A 22,437-nucleotide genomic window follows, 5' to 3' on the forward strand; every position below is an offset into this window, starting at 1 on the left:
CGATGTTTACCCTGGTTACCAGCGTAAAATGTAAAAAAACCAAACAGTACATACTTACATTCGCGTCCCCCGGCGTCCGCTTCCTGCACTGACTGAGCGCCGGCCCTAACAGCAGAGCGGTGACGTCACCGCTGTGCTGTACTTTCACTTTCACTTTACGGCGCTCAGTCAGTGTGGGAAGCGGACGCCGGGGGACGCGAAGGTGAGTATGTAGTTTTTTTTTTTTTACATTTTACACTGGTAACCAGGGTAAACATCGGGTTACTAAGCGCGGCCCTGCGCTTAGTAACCCGATGTTTACCCTGGTTACCAGTGTAAAACATCGCTGGTATCGTTGCTTTTGGTGTCAAACACGACGATACACGCCGGTCTGACGACCAAATAAAGTTCGGAACTTTGTTCAACGACCAGCGATATCACAGCAGGATCCTGATCGCTGCTGCGTGTCAAACTAAACGAAATCACTAGCCAGGACGCTGCAACGTCACGGATCGCTAGCGATATCGTTTAGTGTGACGGTACCTTTATACTCGAGTCAATAAGTTTTCCCAGTTTTTTGTTGCACAATTAGGGGGGTCAGCTTATACTCGGGTCGGCTTATACTCGAGTATATACGGTAGATTGGAGCCTTCAGAAGAAACTAGCCCCAATACCTAATTGATGGGACTATTGGATGGTAAATTAGTTTGAATGCAGCATGCTTGGTATAAAAAAGAAGATAAGCCTGGATTTGGAGCGCATAAGGCTGTGTGGAGATTAAGAATAAGGGGCATACATAGATTAAGAGCTGCGTAATCTGATGGGCTATGTGGTGACTGTAATAAAGTGAATAAAAGTTCAATGCCCCTGAACTGGATCACGTGTATAGAGGGGAAAATATGAAAATGAGAAATGAATGGGTTAAAACTGAACAATTTTATTAATATAATAAATTAAAATAAGTGTGTGTCTAAAAGGTCAGGTTACTTGAATCTGATCCGGTAATGCAACGACTGTAGTAATAAATACCTACGGATTTGGATAAAAAGCAAATTCTGCAATAAATATAACATAATGGGGTTAAAACTGTAAGGTCCTAGACGGGATCCCAACTGGATCCATAACCCAAATGCCGCATTTACATAGATGGATGGGTAGCAATAACTTAGCTTAAAAGATTTTTTTAAAAATTAAAAAGCGTATAACTCAATTTCATGATTGAGTCCTTTGGGGGCCAGGCTGTCCAGCGTAAAAATCTATTTGGATTCAATCCTGGACATTTCTTTTAGAAAATCCCCACCCCTAGGGTTTTGCTGGACTGTTTGAATTCCACAAAAAAGAACACCTGCGCATGATTTGTTATGCTTTTCTAAAAAGTGGCGGGATAAGGGGTGACCTTGGAAACCCTTCTGGATGTTGTCTAGTTGCTCTTTTATTCTGACCCTTAAGGGCCTTTTAGTTCGGCCTACATATATTTTCTTACAGGGGCACTGTAATAAATAGATTACCCCTGTCGTTTCACAGGTTATGCTGTTTTTAATATGAAATTGCTTAGTGCCACTTGAATCTGTGAACATAGTTTGGACCGACTTTCCAAAAGATGTGCGTCTACAGCACGAGCATCTGCCGCATGGCCTAAATCCCAACTTGTGAGGGTCTGCTGTTTTTACGGGTACCCCTGTCCTTGAGAGAACTGGTTTCGCTGTTGGCGCTAGGAGAAGGCCCAAATTTTGAGCCTTAGTATAAACAAATCTGGGGTTGTCGGGTAGTAAGTCACCAATGTTTTTGTCACCTTGCAAGATGGGCCAATGTTTCTTGATTATGTTTATAAACTTTTTATACCCTGAATGGAATTGTGTGACTATGGGTAAATTTTTTATTTGCTGTTGGATATCAGGGGGATTATTTGTTGTTATAGTTTTGTGTAAAAGACTTTCTCTCGGTATACGACCAACTGCCTGTCGAGCCACATCAAGGGTTTGTGCTTTACAACCCTTGGCTTCAAACTGTTTGGTAATGTGGGTAGATTCATCATTATAATCATCCAAGTTTGTGCAATTTCTCCTGATGCGGGTGTATTGTCCTCTGGGGATATTTTTGAGCCAGATTGGAAGGTGACAGCTTGTAAGATATATAAAGCTGTTTGAGTCTACTGGTTTACGGAAACATTTTGTTTTTAATCTGCTATTTTCTACATAAATAGTCAGGTCCAGGAAATTGACCTCGGAATTGCTAATGGTGAGGGTAAATTCTAGGCCAAATTGATTCTTATTCAGATTTGAAAGGAAAAGATTGAGTTCTGTTGTAGTTCCCTCCCAAATGAACAGGATATCGTCGATAATACAATGCCAAAGTTTTAGTCCTGTATGCAATGGGCCTTCCTTAAAGATGTATTGATGTTCCCAGTGGCCTACGTATAGATTAGCGTAACTGGGCGCAAAGCGTGTGCCCATTGCGGTGCCCCATGTTTGTAAGTAATACTGCTTCTCATATTGGAAATAATTGTGTTGAAGTATGAACTCAATGCTTTCCAGAATTAATTGGATTTGGGGTTCCTTGTATATCCCCAAAGCGTGTAGAAAGAAATTGGCCGACTCACATCCTTTTTCATGGTTGATTACCGTGTACAGGGATTTAATATCCAGAGTGCCTAGGATATAATTGCTCTGCCAAATAATAGGCTCTAGGATTTGTATAGTGTGGGTGGTGTCTTTTAAATATGCTGGGATTAGTGGCATGCACTTTTGTAAGATCCACATATTTGGACAGGTTGGCAGTTAGGCAATTAATGCCCGATATAATTGGGCGCCCCGGGGGATTTTTGGTGTTTTATGGATCTTTGGTATATGGTAGAATATAGCTATTCTTGGGGTTCAATTGTTTATGAAATTAAATTCTTTCTTATTAAGCACCCCTAATGATTTGTCTTTTTGGGCTAAAATATTTAGTTTCTTAGTGTAATTAACCATGGGGTTACAGTTCATTTTCTTGTATGTTACAGTGTCGTTAGCGACTCGTTATGATCTATAGTGCAGTCTAACACCACAATGCCCCCACCCTTATCCTCTGGGCGGATGACTATATCGTGATTCTTTTGGAGGTCAATAATATATAGATTTCCTCTCACTAGTACTAAGGTTATGTGGAATATATTTTGAGTTACTTCTACAGAGTTTTTTAATGTCTGTAGTGACTAGGGTTTCAAAAGACTGGAAGGCACTGGAGTATTCATTGATGGGATTTAATGTGGATTGTAGTGCTACATTCGTATGGATAAAATTCTGAGCATTGATTGTGGTTGTGGTTGAATAGGAATTTTTATTGTTATTGATTTCCTTTTTCAAAAATATTTCTTTAGAGCTAGATTGCGCATGCATTTTTTAATACTAATGTATAGGTTGAAAGGATTAGCCGTAGCCGTAGGGGCGAATTTTAGACCTTTTTATAGGAGGTTTACCTCACGATGGGTTAGTTGATATGAACTGAGATTGAAGATTTTTTGCGTATGGATTTTTGATAATTTTTTTAGAGTTTTCTTTTGTGCGAGTTTCCCACCCCTCTTGCCTCTTTTGGTTTTGAGTTTGGGGGGGGTGGAAAAAATCCCGTTTAATTGTTGATTGTACAATTGGTTTTTTGGCTATTGTATTCAAAACCCTATTCCTACTGTTGGACATTCTGTTCGGCATTCTCTTGGAGTTAATACTGGAAATTGGGGCTGGTGCCTGTTTATTCCTGAAATTGGTTTTATTATGATATTTGATGTTGGATTTATTGATTGGGATTTGGTGAGGCACGCTACTGTTTGAACTTGTAGTGGGTTCTTCCCATTCAGCGGTTGTTTCTATATCTTCTGCCATTATAGACAATTGGGAAAATCTGTTTGAGGTTAGGATTTGGGATTTGGGTGTTTACCTCAGTATTGGACTCTACTAATGGGGAATTTACCCCGTTCGTGAATGCATTTGTGGTTATTCCGTTAGTTGGAGAGTTGATCAATCCTATTTCATCATCATTCCTAGTACGGACCGACATCGGCGTGTACTGGGTGGAATTGGTATTTGTATACAGTTAGGTCCATATATATTTGGACAGAGACAACATTTTTCTAGTTTTGGTTATAGACAATACCACAATGAATTTTAAACAAAACAATTCAGATGCAGTTGAAGTTCAGACTTTCAGCTTTCATTTGAGGGTATCCACATTAAAATCGGATGAAGGGTTTAAGAGTTTCAGCTCCTTAACATGTGCCACCCTGTTTTTAAAAGGACCAAAAGTAATTGGACAGATTCAATAATTTTAAATAAAATGTTCATTTTTAGTACTTGGTTGAAAACCCTTGGCTGGCAATGACTGCCTGAAGTCTTGAACTCATGGACATCACCAGACGCTGTGTTTCCTCCTTTTTGATGCTCTGTCAGGCCTTCACTGCGGTGGTTTTCAGTTGCTGTTTGTTTGTGGGCCTTTCTGTCTAAAGTTTAGTCTTTAACAAGTGAAATGCATGCTCAATTTGGTTGAGATCAGGTGACTGACTTGTCCATTCAAGAATATTCCACTTCTTTGATTTAATTAACTCCTGGGTTGCTTTGGCTTCATGTTTTGGGTCATTGTCTATCTGTAGGATGAAACGACGACCAATCAGTTTGGCTGCATTTGGCTGGATCTGAGCACACAGTGTGGCTCTGAATACCTCAGAATTCATTCGGCTGCTTCTGTCCTGTGTCACATCATCAATAAACACTAGTGACCCAGTGCCACTGGCAGCCATGCATGCCCAAGCCATCACACTGCCTCCGCCGTGTTTTACAGATGATGTGGTATGCTTTGGATCATGAGCTGTACCACGCCTTCGCCATACATTTCTCTTTCCATCATTCTGGTAGAGGTTGATCTTGGTTTCATCTGTCCAAAGAATGTTCTTCCAGAACTGTGCTGGCTTTTTTAGATGTTTTATAGCAAAGTCCAGTCTAGCCTTTTTATTCTTGATTCTTATGAGTGGCTTGCACCGTGCAGTGAACCCTCTGTATTTACTTTCATGCAGTCTTCTCTTTATGGTAGATTTGGATATTGATACGCCTACCTCCTGGAGAGTGTTGTTCACTTGGTTGGCTGTTGTGAAGGGGTTTCTCTTCACCATGGAGATTATTCTTCTATCCTCCACCACTGTTGTCTTCCTTGGACGCCCAGGTCTTTTTGCATTGATGAGTTCACCAGTGCTTTCTTTCTTTCTCAGGATGTACCAAACTGTAGATTTTGCCACTCCTAATATTGTAGCAATTTCTCGGCTTGTTTTTTTCTGTTTTCGCAGCTTGAGGATGGCTTGTTTCACTTGCATGGAGAGCTCCTTTGACCGCATGTTTACTTCACAGCAAAACCTTCCAAATGCAAGCACCACACCTCAAATCAACTCCAGGCTTTTTATCTGCTTAATTGAGAATGACATAAGGAAGGGATTGCCCACACCTGTCCATGAAATAGCCTTGGAGTCAATTGTCCAATTACTTTTGGTCCCTTTAAAAACAGGGTCGCACATGTTAAGGAGCTGAAACTCCTAAACCCTTCATCCAATTTTATTGTGGATACCCTCAAATGAAAGCTGAAAGTCTGAACTTCAACTGCATCTGAATTGTTTTGTTTAAAATTCATTGTGGTAATGTCTATAACCAAAATTAGAAAAATGTTGTCTCTGTCCAAATATATATGGACCTAACTGTATGTGGAAAATGCTAAGGAGATGTCTTCCAGATGATTCGTTGGTGTTGAATTATATTCATCCAAAGTGACAAACTGTTTGTTTGGATTGGGTGTAGGTTCGTTAGGCTGAGTGGTGGGTCAATTTTCTGGAGGATTTGTAAATCCTCTTTGTGCGTCTGTGAGCTTTTACTCAATGTTTAGCGTTAGGACCGGCAAAAATGTAAGGACCCTTGACGTGGGTTGCCGGCTTACGTATTGAGGCCCCAATATAAACTAATATCTTACATACATTGATATGTGGGGTTTTTTTTGTTTTTTTTGCACTTTATCTTGCAGGGCGCAGTCGGACCATGATGGCTCTGTAAACTGTAGGCCTCTAGTCACACAGCATGTATTTTGCAGCACTGGGCAGCCCGCCTGTATGTGCATTAGTAATAGGCTGTAGACCAGATGCTCTGCATTGCTTGTGTGAACAATGCCACATGTAGACTATTATCGCTTATCCTTTTGTGCACTAATGCCAAACAACCAATACTGGATTGAAAGTGGTTGTTTAATTGGTATTTTTTGCACCTGTGTTTTTGCCATCATTAATCGGGTCCGATGCGCCCTGCTGGTGCATTTGTTTAGAGGCTTCAGCAGGTAACGATCTCTGCTTTTTTCTCTGTGATTTATTTTTTTGTCAATTTTCTGGAGGATTTTTAAGTCCTCTTTGTGCGTCTGTGAGCTTTTACTCAATGTTTAGCGTTAGGACCGGCAAAAATGTAAGGACCCTTGACGTGGGTTGCCGGCTTACGTATTGAGGCCCCAATATAAACGAATACCTTACATACATTGATATGTGTTTTTTTTTTTGCACTTTATCTTGCAGGGCGCAGTCGGACCATGATGGCTCTGTAAACTGTAGGCCTCTATTCACACAGCATGCATTTTGCAGCACTGGGCAGCCCGCCTGTATGTGCGTTAGTAATAGGCTGTAGACCAGATGCTCTGCATTGCTTGTGTGAACAATGCCACATACAGACTATTATCGCTTATCCTTTTGTGCACTAATGCCAAACAACCAATACTGGATTGAAAGTGGTTGTTTCATCGGTATTTTTTGCACCTGTGTTTTTGCCATCATTAATCGGGTCCGATGCGCCCTGCTGGTGCATTTGTTTGGAGGCTTCAGCAGGTAACCATCTCTGCTTTTTTCTCTGTGATTTTTTTTTGGGGGTACAATGTTCTCAAATGGTAGGTTGTCCCTGGCAATTTTTTTCATTTTTTTTTATTAATGATTACTTTCTCCTTTTCCTTTAACCTGTACATAATGTTGGAGGTGAGGTCATGCAGATCTTCAATATGATTATATGATTTTAGTTGTTCAAATAGATGGATGATTGATTGACTGATCCCACTAAGATTAATACGGCGTTTCTCAATTCTGAAATTGAGAGCTTGGTTAGAGAATTTCTTAAATAGGGATTCCCACTCGCTCTGGATAACAGGGTCTCCAAAATCGCCTGCCAGGGCTTTCTGAATAACAAGGCCCTTTGGGACAATACCTGCCTCAGCATATTTCTCTAGTGAGGCAATCTCCCATAGGTTCCTCATTTCGTTAATCAATTGTTTTTCGAGTGATCTTAATAGGATCTTAACTTGGTCATGTTCATTAATTGAGAGCTTATGATGGGAAAATTGTGTTTGTATAAATCTGCGGCAAAAATCTCTATCATGTATAAGTGCATCTATTGCCATGTTGTAGCTGCCCAAGTGTGAGGCGGGCGGCCAACCGCTATATAAGGGGAGGGCCCAAATGGGGAACTCCAGCCCTGACTAAGGATCGCATCCTTCGAAACGCGTTGGATTGGTTTATCCTCATACGCGCCCACTAGCCGTGTGACGTCACAGTACTCGCCATGCCCCTTCCACATTCCGCCTTCGCTTCGGCGTTGCTTCCGGCCGGGGCACGCTAGAAGTTGGCGGTTGCTGCCTACTCCCGGCGCTCATCCACTAGAGCTACTTTGTGGGTACTGAAGCGCAACCTCCATCCCCCGATCTCACGATCCTGCACCACGAAGCTGGTCACCCAGCATTGGGAGGATTCACGCACGCAAGTCAGCTTTATTCCAGGATCCAGTAAGTGCAAGTGTACTTATTTAAAGACTTTTTCTATACAATATGCATCGCCCTCATGCTTAAACTCTGGGTGCAATTATAGGAACACATAATAGCGCAGGTGATACACTATTGTTTCGCTACCGTTGCTTCATACACAGGGTGTTACACAGACCCTGTATCATCACCAGCAGCTGCACCTGTTTCCCCCTTTTTTTCCCCTCTCCCCTTTCTCTCTATTTAGCCGAGCGCCAGTGTACATTGACTCATTCAAAGCATTTAATTATACATTATTTGATAAAATAGTCTGGAGAGTTGCCAGGACTTCTTTACGTAACCATAAAGACCTTTTTATTTTACCTTGTGCTGTACTGCTTTTTGCTTTCGGACCTGTTTAGAAATGTCTGCGGCTTTGTCTGCATCACATAAACAATGAGATGATGATCAGCTTTGATATTAAAAGAAAAGAAGGAATCTGAATCCTTAAAATGTTGAACATTTCTACCCCAAAAAAGTATACAGCAAGTTATTGATCTGTGATAACTACTTAAAAGGAACAAGTCATCAGGAAAAGATTTAGAGTTGAAATCAGGTTATGTTAAATTTACAGTGGGTATGGAAAGTATTCAGACCCCTTTAAATTTTGCACTCTTTGTTTCATTGTAGCCATTTGGTAAATTCAAAAAAGTTCATTTTTTCCTCATTAATGTACACTCTGCACCCCATTTTGACTGCAAAAAAACCAGAAACTTAGAAATTTTTGCCATTTTTTAAAGAAAGAGAAACATGACCATGTGATATTTCAAAGTATTCAGACCCTTTGCTCAGTATTGAGTAGCAGCACCCTTTAGAGCTAGTACAGCCATGAGTATTCTTGGGAATGATGCAACAAGTTTTTCACACCTGGATTTGGGGATCCTCTGCCATTCTTCCTTTCAGATCCTCTCCAGTTCCATCAGGTTGGATGGTGAACGTTGGTGGCGAGCCATTTTCAGGTCTCTCCAGAGATGCTCTGGCTGGGCCAGCCAAGAGTGGTCACAACGGTGTTCTGAATGTACTCCTTTGTTATTTTAGCTGTGTGCTTAGGGTCATTGTCTTGTTGGAAGGTGAACCCTCGGTCAAGTCTGAGGTCCAGAGAAATCTGGAAGAGGTTTCATCCAGGATATCTCTGTACTTGGCCGCATTCACGTTTCCTTTATTTGCAACCAGTCGCCCTGTCCTTGCAGCTGATAAACACCCCCATAGCATGATGCTGCCACCACCATGTTTCACTGTTTGAATTGTATTGGGCAGGTGATGAGCAGTGCCTGGTTTTCTCCACACATACTGCTTAGAATTATCAACAAAAAGTTTTATCTACGTCTCACCAGACCAGAGAATCTCATTTCTCATAGTCTGGGAGTCCTTCATGTGTTATTTAGCAAACTCTATGCGGGCTTTCATATGTCTTGTATTGAGGAGAGGCTTCTGTTGGGCCACTCTGCCATAAAGGCCCGACTGGTGGAGGGCTGCAGTGATAGTTGACTTTGTGGAACTTTCTCCCATCTCCCTACTGCATCTCTGGAGCTCAGCCACAGTGATCTTGGGGTTCTTCTTTACCTCTCTCACCAAGGCTCTTCTCCCACGACTGCTCAGTTTGGCTGGACCGCCAGGTCTAGGAAGACTTCTGGTGGTCCCAAACTTCTTCCATTTAAGGATTATGGAGGCCACTGTGCTTTTAGGAACCTTGACTACTGAAGAAATCCTGTTGTAACCTTGGCCAGATGTGTGCCTTGCCACAATTCTGTCTTTGAGCTCCTTGGCCAGTTCCTCTGACCTCATAATTCTCATTTGGTCTAACGTGCACTGTGAGGTCTTATACAGACAAGTGTGTGCCTTTTCAAGTCCTATCAGTTTAATTAAACACAGCTGGACTCCAATGAAGGAGTAGAACCATCTCAAGGAGGATCACAAGGAAATGGACAGCAAGTGACTTAAATATGAGTGTCTGAGCAAAGGGTCTGAATACGTATGAGCATGTGATATTTCAGTTTTTCTTTTTTAATACATTTGCAAAAATGTCTACATTTCTTTTTTTTTTCCATTCAAGATGGGGTGCAGAGTGTACATTTATGAGAAAAAAATTAACTTTTTTTTAATTTACCAAATGGCTACAATTTAACAAAGAGTGAAAAATTTTAAGGGGTGTGAATACTTTCGGTATCCACTGTATATATTGACATTTTATGCTTTTTTTTAAAATTATTATTCAATTGTTCATATCAATATCTATATTAAAATCACACTATCCACTAAGTGTAATACTAGACTATCACTTCCGATTCTGACTTTTCACGGATCATTATCATTACAGATAGGGTTACAATCACAGATGATTATACATACAGTGTGGAAAATAAGTATTTGATACACTGTTGATTTTGCAAGTTTTCCCACCTACAAACAATGGAGAGGTCTGCAATTTTTATGGTAGGTAAACTTCAACTGTGAGAGACAGAATCTTAAAAAAAAAAAGAGAGAGAATCACACTGCATGACTTTTACATAATTAATTTGCGTTTTATTGAATGAAATAAGTATTTGATCATTACCTAACAATCAGCAAGAATTCTGGCTCTCACAGACCTGTTAGCTTTTCTTTATGAAGCCCTCCTACTCTGCACTCATTACCTGTATTAAGTGCAACTGGTTGAACTAGTTACCTGTATAAATGATACCTGTCCACCCTGTCAATCCTTCACACTCCAACTTCTCCACCAAGGCCAAAGAGCTGTCTAAGGAAACCAGGGACAAAATTATAGCCCATCTCAGTCTTGTGCAGGTCTACAATTTTGCCCCTGGTGTCCTTAGACAGCTCTTGGAGGGAGCTGAAATTCAATGTTGCCCAGCAACAGCCCTGAAACCTGAAAAATCTGGAGAAGATCTGTAAGGAGGGGTGGACCAAAATCCTTGCAATGTGTGTAAAACTAGTCAAGAACTACAGGAAACGCCCAACCTCTGTAATGGCAAACAAAAGGTTTCTGCACCTGTTTTTCTATTGTATCAAATACTTATATCATGCAATAAAATGCTATTTAATTATGTAAATATCATACAATGTGATTTTCTGAATTTTTTTAGATTCTGTCTCTCACAGTTGAAGTGTATTTACGATAAAATGACAAACATCTCTTATATTTGTAGGTGGGAAAAGTTGGAGAGGTATAAAGGCCACAGTGCTAGTTTGAAGTACCAAAAAGAATGGAGATAACAAATTTGAGCAAAATGATTCACACTACCCTGGTCCAGTGGCAAGGTCTGTATTTCCTGCTGGACAGCTGGACCAAAGCGCTTCAAACTTCCTACCTTCGGTCATCCTCGACACCACTATTGTAAGCTCATCATGACTAAAAATCTGGTTCAAATGATAGGTCATTTTCTGATGACACCTCGTTTTTGTATTTTTAAAATAAACGTGAATTGCTTCACTAATGACAGGGAGGACCCTCTGCTAATACAACTGAGGCTGAAGCTTCACTTGCCCAGGACCCTTGAAGATCATCAGGCCTAACCAGCAGGGTCCACTACTGTCACTTTTAGGGTACGCTCACACTAGCATATAAAAAAAAAACAATCTGCACCATTCTCATCTTGGAGAGTGGGACGATTTTTTTCTCACTTGTCATCTGTGTGCTGTCCGTTTACAATCCATTTTTTTACTCAGCATCTATTAATCTTTTACAGGACCATTTACAGTTTCCTTTGGAACAGAATTGTAATGTATTTATAAAAATCAGTTGCCACTCTGATGGTCCATATGGAATGTGATTTGTTTCTCGCACTGTACGGATTTCGGAGATAAATTGCAGCATGTTGAAAAAATATGCAGATCTGCACTCTCTCATTGCATACCACTGGTTCGAGTGCAATACGATTTTTTATGGGATTGCGCTAGTCTGACTTATACCCTAGTGGGAGCAAGCTTTTAATCTTTAGGGAAAAGCACTGTCCTGCCTTATGAGTGAAGTTATGCTTCCAATTTCTATTAATATATTTTGAGAAAGCTAACTGACTTACTTTTTCTACAGTCTTAAGAAAAAATCTTCCGCTTTATGAAGTTATGTAAAAATAATGAAAGTGCCACTACAGTAGTAGGCAAATATAACAACCACTGTAGGAGCCATAGTGGCAACCATATTTCTTTCCCAAAAAGCTGAAAGCAGATTTGTATTAATGCTAAATGTAAAATGAACTCTACATCCTTTCCTACTATAGATTACTTATGGTCATGTGATAAATGTGTTAAAAGTGAGGGCAGAACAGTCGATATGTAGTCATTGTGTGTGTGTGTGTGTGTGTGTGTGTGTGTGCGACAAGCCACACTGGCAGGCTACATGGTTATCACATGGCAAATACACTTACCTAATAAGGTCTTCCCTTTAGGCAGTTTTCCTTGCTTTTGTCTGCTGTAGCCAACAATCTTCGATTTCATTTTGCTTCCAGGATCTCGTAACCAGCTAATATCTGTTTTGCTGTCATCACCTCCTTTATCAGTATCAGTGTCACTAAACAGACGCTTGCGGGGGTTTTTAGGCTGAGTAGTTGGAGCACAGGATTAATATAAAATAATCTACATCATAGTTGTCTATAGTTATATAATACATAATTGTGATGCTACGGGCATCTAAAAAGTGGAATGTAAAATGTTTATAAGTAAGGTATATCTGTGGTCTCTACCTATATAACATAAGAAAGTAACATCAGCGCTATATTATACAATTAGGGTATGTGCACATGGTAAGCATTTGCTGCAGACATTCCTGTTTTAAAAATGCTGCATGAAATACATTCATTTTTAAAATGATTTACAGTGGGGCAAAAAAGTATTTAGTCATTCAGCAATAGTGCAAGTTCCACCACTTAAAAAGATGAGAGGCGTCTGTAATTTACATCATAGGTAGACCTCAACTATGGGAGACAAACTGAGAAATAAAAATCCAGAAAATCACATTGTCTGTGTTTTTTTTATCATTTTATTTGCATATTATGGTGGAAAATAAGTATTTGGTCAGAAACAAACAATCAAGATTTCTGGCTCTCACAGACCTGTAACTTCTTCTTTAAGAGTCTCCTCTTTCCTCCACTCATTACCTGTAGTAATGGCACCTGTTTAAACTTGTTATCAGTATAAAAAGACACCTGTGCACACCCTCAAACAGTCTGACTCCAAACTCCACTATGGTGAAGACCAAAGAGCTGTCAAAGGACACCAGAAACAAAATTGTAGCCCTGCACCAGGCTGGGAAGACCGAATCTGCAATAGCCAACCAGCTTGGAGTGAAGAAATCAACAGTGGGGGCAATAATTAGAAAATGGAAGACATTCAAGACCACTGATAATCTCCCTCGATCTGGGGCTCCACGCAAAATCCCACCCCGTGGGGTCAGAATGATCACAAGAACGGTGAGCAAAAATCCCAGAACCACGCGGGGGGACCTAGTGAATGAACTGCAGAGAGCTGGGACCAATGTAACAAGGCCTACCATAAGTAACACACTACGCCACCATGGACTCAGATCCTGCAGTGCCAGACGTGTCCCACTGCTTAAGCCAGTACATGTCCGGGCCCGTCTGAAGTTTTCTAGAGAGCATTTGGATGATCCAGAGGAGTTTTCGGAGAATGTCCTATGGTCTGATGAAACCAAACTGAAACTGTTTGGTAGAAACACAACTTGTCGTGTTTGGAGGAAAAAGAATACTGAGTTGCATCCATCAAACACCATACCTACTGTAAAGCATGGTGGTGGAAGAATCATGCTTTGGGGCTGTTTCTCTGCAAAGGGGCCAGGACAACTGATCCGGGTACATGAAAGAATGAATGGGGCCATGTATCGTGAGATTTTGAGTGCAAACCTCCTTCCATCAGCAAGGGCATTGAAGATGAAACGTGGCTGGGTCTTTCAACATGACAATGATCCAAAGCACACCGCCAGGGCAACAAAGGAGTGGCTTCGTAAGAAGCATTTCAAGGTCCTGGAGTGGCCTAGCCAGTCTCCAGATCTCAACCCTATAGAAAACCTTTGGAGGGAGTTGAAAGTCCGTGTTGCCAAGCGAAAAGCCAAAAACATCACTGCTCTAGAGGAGATCTGCATGGAGGAATGGGCCAACATACCAACAACAGTGTGTGGCAACCTTGTGAAGACTTACAGAAAACGTTTGACCTCTGTCATTGCCAACAAAGGATATATTACAAAGTATTGAGATGAAATTTTGTTTCTGACCAAATAGTTATTTTCCACCATAATATGCAAATAAAATGATAAAAAAACAGACAATGTGATTTTCTGGATTTTTTTTTCTCAGTTTGTCTCCCATAGTTGAGGTCTACCTATGATGTAAATTACAGACGCCTCTCATCTTTTTAAGTGGTGGAACTTGCACTATTGCTGAATGACTAAATACTTTTTTGCCCCACTGTACATGTGTTTTCCTCATTCATTAAAATGGGAAAAAATTTCTGCAAAAATTATGAAAAAAAAAAAGCTACATGTGCATGACATTTCAGAAATCTCAATTCACTTTGGTGGGAGTTTTTCTTGTGGCAAAAAACACGTAGAAAAAAACGTGATATATGAACATACCCTTAGAAAGAGGCCAGTAGGCATGGAGGATCTCAAAGATTAGGTATTTACCTTCTGTTTGCTCTCCTTTTTACTTTTGCTGGTTATCATAGATGATGCTCTTAAAAAACAAACATATATGATTTAGTGATGTAAACTTTCCATGCACTGATAATTTACAATAACTCTGAAAAGAAAAATATGTGCCATATGCAAAACAAGAGCTCATCTACATTAGTACAAATTACTTTTGGCCTAAATAGGCCATCCAAATTGTCAACCGGGCATAAAAGTCATCATTCTCGGCAGCACATCCAGGTAAGTAGTTGATGTGCTGTCGATAACATAACATTGCATGGTGAAACATATTAACTTTCTGTTCTCATATAGGCCAATCAGTACACAACTGCTAATCAGCTGGTGTATAGCCCCAGCTGTAAACCACTGAGGAATGAATGAGAAGCTGCCGGTCTCAGCATCAGTGATGTCAGCGCAGCCTCCCAGCCTGACCTGCGATGAACTCGGCAGCGTGGGAAAATTAACTGTCACTTTCCCACGCTCAAGAGTTCACCTAAGCTCAGGCTGGGAGGCTGCGCTGACGTCACTGATGCTGACGTCGGCAGTTTCTCATTCATTCCCCAGTAGATTACAGCCGGAGCGGTAGCATTAGCACCGCTACTGGTTGTAAACTATATATCCCCCAGATACGGATTACGCCGTGGTACTGACCGTATACCAGACAAGTCTGGGTATATTGTTGGTTTTTTATTTTTTCTTTATTACAGGAGATCGAGGGCATTGTTTGGATTGGCAGAAGAATAAAGATGGCGAAACTGTGTGTTCATTTATTTCATTAAAATACTTTATCCAGCATGTGTGTCTGTTTATTTAACCCTTTACAAACTTTAGGATTAGTAATGGATAGGTGTGTCATTGACACCTCTCCATTACTAAGCAAGACTTAATGTCAGCTTACAATACAAACGTGACATTAACCCCTTATTACCCCATATGCCACAGCTACAGGGCAGTGGAAAGAGAGAGGCTAAGTGCCAGAATTGGCGCATCTTACAGATGCGCCTTTTCTGGGGTGGCTGGGGGCAGATGTTTTTAGCCAGGTGGGGGCCAATAACCATGGTTTCTCTCTGGGCTATTAATATCTGCCCTCAGTCACTGGCTGATATGTATAAATCTAACTGCTCTGCAATGGTTTACTGTATACAAACCATGTCTCCTATCCTGTTGGCTTCTGCAATGATTTTACAGAAGCAAACAAATGAATTATTGGCTATTCTGCTATCTGTCTATCAAATATATATATGCATATATATGTGTGTCACTGATTGATATATATATATATACAGTGGTGTTCAAAAGTCCTGCATAGGCATAGGATAAATTGAATTTTCAAGTTTTAAACGTTTTCTGTCGAATATCTTCGATGCTAATATGACATATTATATATGGTTTTGTTCAGAATACAATTTTGCATTTTCTCCCTGTAATATTTTTAGCTTTTGAAGCAGTTTTGCCTGAAATTATTGCAAAAATATGGGAATTGAAAGCACAACTAAATATTGTACAGCTTCAGATCCAAAATTAGCCAATCACAGATGAGGTTCTTGTGACCAATCATAACCTGGATATGGCAGCCAATCACATTGCATTACATTGCATCATATCTGCTGCTTTGTTTGTTTGTTTTATCTGTTGGTCTATCTAGTGAATCATACTGTAGAGTTTTATGATGGGAGCCTTCAGATTTTTGTCAGTGGAGGATCGTGGGCATTGAAATATTTAAAATGGAGGAAGGAGGAGTGGGAAAAAGTGCTATTTAGTGATGAAAGCACTTTTTGCATTTTAGGAAATGATGGCAAGTCTTATGTGAGAAGGTTCCCACATGAAGAGTACAAGCCAGAGTGTTTGAGCTTCTCTGTGAAACATCCGATGAAAGCAATGGTCTGGGGCTGTATGGCAGCCAATGGTGTTGGAAGGCTTCATATTGTGGAGGGTGTGGTTAATGCAAAAAAATACATAGACATCCTTAATAAGAAAATGCTGCCTTCTGCTCAACACCTGTTTTCAGGGGATTATATCTTCCAGGATGATAATGCTCCTTGTCACAGAGCTAAGACAGTAACGGAATGGAAAAAAAAGAACAAGGTGGCTACTATTGACTGGCCAGCTCAGTCCCCGGACCTCAATCCAATAAAAAATTTGGGGCACAAGGTATCATTAGAGATATCTAGAAAACAGCCAAGGACCAAGAGTGAGTTGATTGAGGCTCTAATACAGGCCTGGAACCACATCATCACTCGTGAACATCTGCAGAAGCTTGTTCACTCAATGCCACAGAGATGCAAGCTGGTGCTTAAGAGCAGAAGCTGGCCAATAAAGTATTAGAAGCTAAAGATGCACTAAAAAAGCCCTTTTCAGGACTCTGAATTAAATAAAAAATAGTAAATCTTAAAAAGTAAAATTTAAGTCTGTGTGAACGTGCATTGGAAGTTAATGAACTTAGAAACCTGTTCACCATTCTACACACTGTACTGGTGTAGGTATGGTTATGCTGTAAAAAAAATTATCAAAAATGCGCATACCATAACAATTTATACACTTGGGACATTCAAAAATGAGTATGGCATACAATGAGGGATTACAAAAACATATATGTTCCACCAGTTTCACTGTAGAGATGCAGACTTATGAAACATATAGTTTTCGTCACGCCTATGCAGGACTTTTGAACACCATTATATATACGGTATATATATATATATATATATATATATATATATATATATATATATATTTAGGGTCACTTAGAAATTTCCTTATTTTTGAAAGCAATACACTCTATACATTGTTAATGTGGTAAATGACTATTCTAGCTGCAAATGTCTGGTTTGTAATGCAATATCTTCAGGTGTATAAAGGCCAATTTCCAACAACAATCACTCCAGTGTTTTTATGGTACTTTGTGTTTGCTAACTGTGTAAGAAGGCTAATGGATGGTTAGAATACCCTTGAAAACCCTTGTACAAGTTTGTTAGCACAGCTGAAAACAGTTTGGCTGATTAGAGAAGATATAAACCTGACCTTCATTTGAGCTAGTTGAGAATCTGGAGCATTACATTTGTTAGTTCCATTAAACTCTCCAAATGGCCAGAAAAAAAGAACTTTCATGTGTAACTCGACAGTCTATTTTTGTTCTTAGAAATGAAGGCTATTCCATGTGAGAAATTGCCAAGAAACTGAAGATTTCCTACAACGGTGTGTACTACTCCCTTCAGAGGAGAGCACAAACAAGCTCTAACCAGAGAAGAAAGAGAACTGGGAGGCCCCGCTGCACAACTGAGCAACAAGACAAGTACATGAGAGTCTGTAGTTTGAGAAATCGACGCTTCACAGGTCCTCAACTGGCAGCTTCATTAAATAGTACACACAAAACGCCAGTGTCAACTTCTACAGTGAAGAGGCGAGCTTAGAGAACCATTTGGCCTGCGTGAGTTGGCTGCATAAATTGGGAATCAGAGGGAGAGGGTATGTGTTCTTTACAGTAATTTTGTTCAGTTCCCGAAAGTTGAGGCACGGTCGCAAACCACCATCTTTTTTCTTTACAAAGAAAAACCCTGCTGCCACGGGTGAGACAGGAGGCCGAATATGCCTCTTGCAGAGGCTCTCTTAGATGCACTGCCATTTCCCATGGTGGCTTACAATTCTCACATTCCCCGAGACCCAAAAACAGACATGGTGGTGGAGTCGGCATACTCATGTCCCCACAATGCATTTTCCAGGTCATCCTGCCCAGTTCCATCACTCTCATTCCCTTCTTTTGAGGTCCACACCATCAGGCTCTTTCGTCCCCTCTCCCTCAGAGTAGTGGTCATATACCGGCCCCCAGGCTCACCCACCCATTTCCTGGATCACTTCTCAGCCTGGCTGCCGCAGTTCATGTCCTCAGAACTACCAACCCTTATCCTGGGAGACTTCAACATCCCCATTAACAGCCCTACTTCCACATCTGCATCCCAGCTTCTATCACTAACCACTTCTCTAGGCCTCTCACAGCTCTCAACCTCTGAAACACACAAAGACTGTAACACCATTGACTTGGTCTTTGTCCAGCTCTGTTCAATCTCCTACCTAGATAACTCACCGCTTCCCCTCTATGGCCACAACATTCTCTCCTTCAGACTCATAATTCCTCGCCCACCCCAGCTACCACACATTCAGAAATCTACATGCTATTAACCCTCATACACTTTCAAACTCCCTACACTAATCGTTGTACCCAATCTCCTCTTTTTCCTGTCCTGATCTGGCTGTACATCACTACAATGACACTCTTAGAAGCACCCTTGACCAAGTAGCTCCCCTCACCCCCAGAAGGTCCAAACAGAGTAAAACAGCCCTGGCTCACATTTCTCCAGCGATGCTCTAGGTGTGTTGAACACTTACGGAGTAAAACTCGCACACCAGAAGACTTCATACACTTCAAATTTATGTTAAGAACCTATAATTCTGCCCTTCACCTCACCAAACAGACCTACTTCACCACTCTGATCTCCTCACTATCCAACAACCCCAATAAACTTTTTGACACCTTTCACTCCCTCCTCAGGCCAAAAGCACAAGCCCCTTTCACAGACATTTGTGCTGATGACCTGGACTCCCACTTTATAGAGAAAATAGATAATATCCATCAGGAAATCTGCTCCCAGCCACCAAGTGCAGTGACTCCCAACCCTCGCTGCATTTCCCCTGGCTCACTCTCCACATTTTATCCCATCACAGAAGTCTCCAAGCTCCTTTCTTCTTCTTGTCCGACTACATGCACTACCGACCCCATTCCCTCTCATCTCCTCCAGTCTCTCTCTCCAGTCGTCACAAATCACCTAACTACAATCTTTAATCTCTCCCTCTCCTCTGGCATTTTCCCCTACTCCTTCAATCACTCTGTCATTACTCCATTACTAAAGAAACCCGCCCTCAACCCGTCCTGCACAAATAACTACAGACAAGTCTCCAATCTCCCGTTCATCTCTAAACTCTTGGAGAGCCTGATCTACTCCTGCCTTACCCGTTACCTCTCCACTCATTCCCTCCTAGACCCTTCACAGTCCGGTTTTCGCCCCTACAATCGACAGACTGCATTCATCAAGATGACCAACAAATTTCTGACAGCAAAATGTAACAATGACAACTCTGCTCATTCTTCTCGACATTTCTACAGCTTTCGACACTGTTGACCACCCTCTAGGCTCCAGTCACTAGGCATTAAGGACACTGCTCTCTCTTGGTTCTCTTCCTATCTTTCTGACCGCTCCTTCAGTGTTCTGTTCGCTGGCTCCAATTCATCTCCTCTTCCTCTCACTGTCAGGGTACCTCAGGGCTCAGTCCTTGGCCCCCTTCTCTTCTCCCTCTACACGGCCCCAATTGGACAAACCATCAGCAGATTTGAATTTCAGTACCATCTTTATGCCGATGACACACAACTATACACGTCATCCACTAACCTTATCCCCGTTGTACTACAGAATGCTAGTGACTGTCTGTCCGCAGTCTCCAACATCATGTCCTCTCTCTATCTGAAACTCAACCTCTCCAAAACTGAACTTCTTCTGCTCCCGCCATCTACTAACCTCCCTAAATCTTACATTTCCCTCTCTGTGGGTGGCACCATAATAACACCCCGGCAGCAGGCGCCCTGTCTGGGTATTATGTTTGATTCCGATCTCTTCTTCACATCCCATATACAATCTCTTGCCCCCTCGTGCCACTTACACCTAAAGAACATTGTCACCTTGATCCACTCCCGCCTGGATTACTGTAACGCTCTATTAATTGGCCTCCCCTTACTCGACTTTCCCCTCTCCAGTCTATCCTAAATGCAGCAGCCAGGGTTGTCCATCTATCTAAATGCTCTTCGCCAGTCGTTACACTGGCTGCCCATTCATTATAGAATCCAATTCAAAGTACTTGTCCTCACCTACAAAGCTCTTCACAGTGCGGCACCCCTTACATCTCCTCCCTCATTTCGGTCTATCGGTCTAACCGAACACTGGGCTCTGCAAACAACTTTCGACTAACCTCTGTACTAATTCGTACCTTCCACTCCCGACTCCAAGACTTCTCCCGTGCTGCGCCAATCCTCTGGAATGCTCTACCCCAAGATATTAGGACCATCCACAATTTGCATAGTTTTAGGCGCTCCCTCAAAATATATTTGTTCAGAGCGGCCTATCACGTTCACTCATCAAAGTCATTTTATGTTTGTGTGTAGCCCATTCACTACTTCCATCAATCCCCTGTAGACGGCTAGACCATCATTATAAATACATCATTGTAAATACACACCTGTATTTTGCATCACCCCACCTCATTGTAAATTGTAAGCTCTCACGAGCAGGGTCGTCTTATTTTACTTTAATTATTGCATCGTTAACGCTGTTACTTATGACTGTTGTGTTTGAAACTGTTAAACTGTAAAGCGCTGCAGAATATGTTGGCGCTATATAAATAAAGATTATTTTTATTATGTAATCTTTCATGGCTTGGCGCTCAGGCCCAGATAAATTAAACAGAATAGCCTTGGGTAATTTGGCTCCTGCGAATAAATCAATGGCACAATCAAAAGGTCGATGTGGTGGAAGCGTCTCAGCCTTGCTTTCGGAGAACATGTCTTCGAAATAATTAAAGTATTCTAGAATACCTTCCAGACTGACACAGATACAGATTTTACCGGGTTGACAAAAGGTCCCAGGTTACAACATGGACCGTTATCCTTACATCCCCATTGAGTGATCTCCCCCGTCACCCAATCAATGGCAGGATTGTGGCATTGCAGCCAAGACATCCCCAGTACCAGTCCTGCAGGCAGATCATTCATAACAAAACAACTTAATTTTTCTACGTGAGTGGAACCCACTTTCAGAGAAAAGACATCAGACATGAAACAAATTCCATCCCAGGCAAGATGGAATGAATCAACAGCCACAATTTTAACAGGGTCTTTCAGCCTGACTGTTCCTATCTTATTAAGTGTCACAACTTGGGCATCAATCAGATTAATGGAGGAACCACAGTCAACAAATGCAGTGGTCATGACAGGACAGCCAGCAAGTTCCAATTCCACCTGGAGCACAATTTTAGCAAGCAAGGAAAAATGTACCTTGGAGTCTGGACAACCTCCTCGATTGTTGCCCAGACTCAGTCGTTTTCCGATGGTTTCACTTGAAGAAGGGCAGGAGGGACAGTCCCTTTTCCAATGTCCAGAGGCTCCACAGTAAAAGCATAGTAGGTTGTCTCTACGGTGCCTTCTCTCTTTTTCCTTTACCAAGATAGCCCCAATCTCCATGGGCTCAGGTACGGGTGTAGTGTCACACAATTTGGAGTAAAAGGGAGTCTCTTGTTGCATCACTCCTCTAGCACGGAGTCTCCGATCCATATGGACCGCCTGCGTCATGGCGTCCTCCAGGGTATCAGGAGGAGGATGTAATGCCAGATGGTCAGACAGGCCTCTGCTGAACAAGCCCCTCAGGGTGTCATTGTTCCAAGATACTTCGGCTGCCCAACGCCTAAACTCTGAACAAAACCATTCAGCGGAGTGTCTCCCCTGTGTCACACTCATCACCATATCCTCTGCCAGACGCACTCCATCAGGCTCATCATAAATGTGCCCCAGAGCCTCAAAGAACAGGTTCACAGACATACGTTCAGGAATAGAGGAAGAGAGAAAGCCTATGCCTGTGGAGCCCCTCTCAACAAGGACATTACGACTCCCACCCTCTGCCTTTCATTTCCAGAAGCCTGGGGACGCAATTCAAAGAACAACTTGCATCCCTCCTTGAAGATCCTAAACAATTTTTTATCTCCGGAAAAACTGTCGGGTAACTTTACCGGTGGCTCGGGGTCCACTAGGGATACATCAGTGGGGCCCCCCTCCTGGAACCCCGACAGAGCAGACCCCTGTAGAGCGCCTGCCACATCTCTCTGCACCTGTTGGTGTGAGCGAACCAGGACTTGCTGCTTCATGGACAGCTTCTGCATAAGCTGGGAGAGAT

At 41.7% G+C, this 22,437-nt stretch overlaps 1 protein-coding gene across 3 annotated transcripts in view; it reads right to left on the reverse strand.

Annotated features, from left to right (window-relative positions):
• Positions 1–22,437, reverse strand: part of SYCP2 (synaptonemal complex protein 2) — a 551,324-nt gene that overhangs the window by 151,172 nt on the left and 377,715 nt on the right. For all 3 annotated transcript variants that reach the window (XM_077252835.1, XM_077252834.1, XM_077252836.1), the window contains 3 exons: positions 14,444–14,492; positions 12,174–12,345; positions 8,134–8,189 (listed from right to left, as the gene is read on the reverse strand). In XM_077252835.1, coding sequence (XP_077108950.1) covers positions 8,134–8,189; positions 12,174–12,345; positions 14,444–14,492 — 277 coding nt within the window. The remainder of the gene's footprint in view (positions 1–8,133; positions 8,190–12,173; positions 12,346–14,443; positions 14,493–22,437) is intronic.

This window comes from Ranitomeya variabilis, chromosome 4 (assembly GCF_051348905.1).
Source record: "Ranitomeya variabilis isolate aRanVar5 chromosome 4, aRanVar5.hap1, whole genome shotgun sequence".
In the NCBI taxonomy this organism is placed as follows: domain Eukaryota; kingdom Metazoa; phylum Chordata; class Amphibia; order Anura; family Dendrobatidae; genus Ranitomeya; species Ranitomeya variabilis.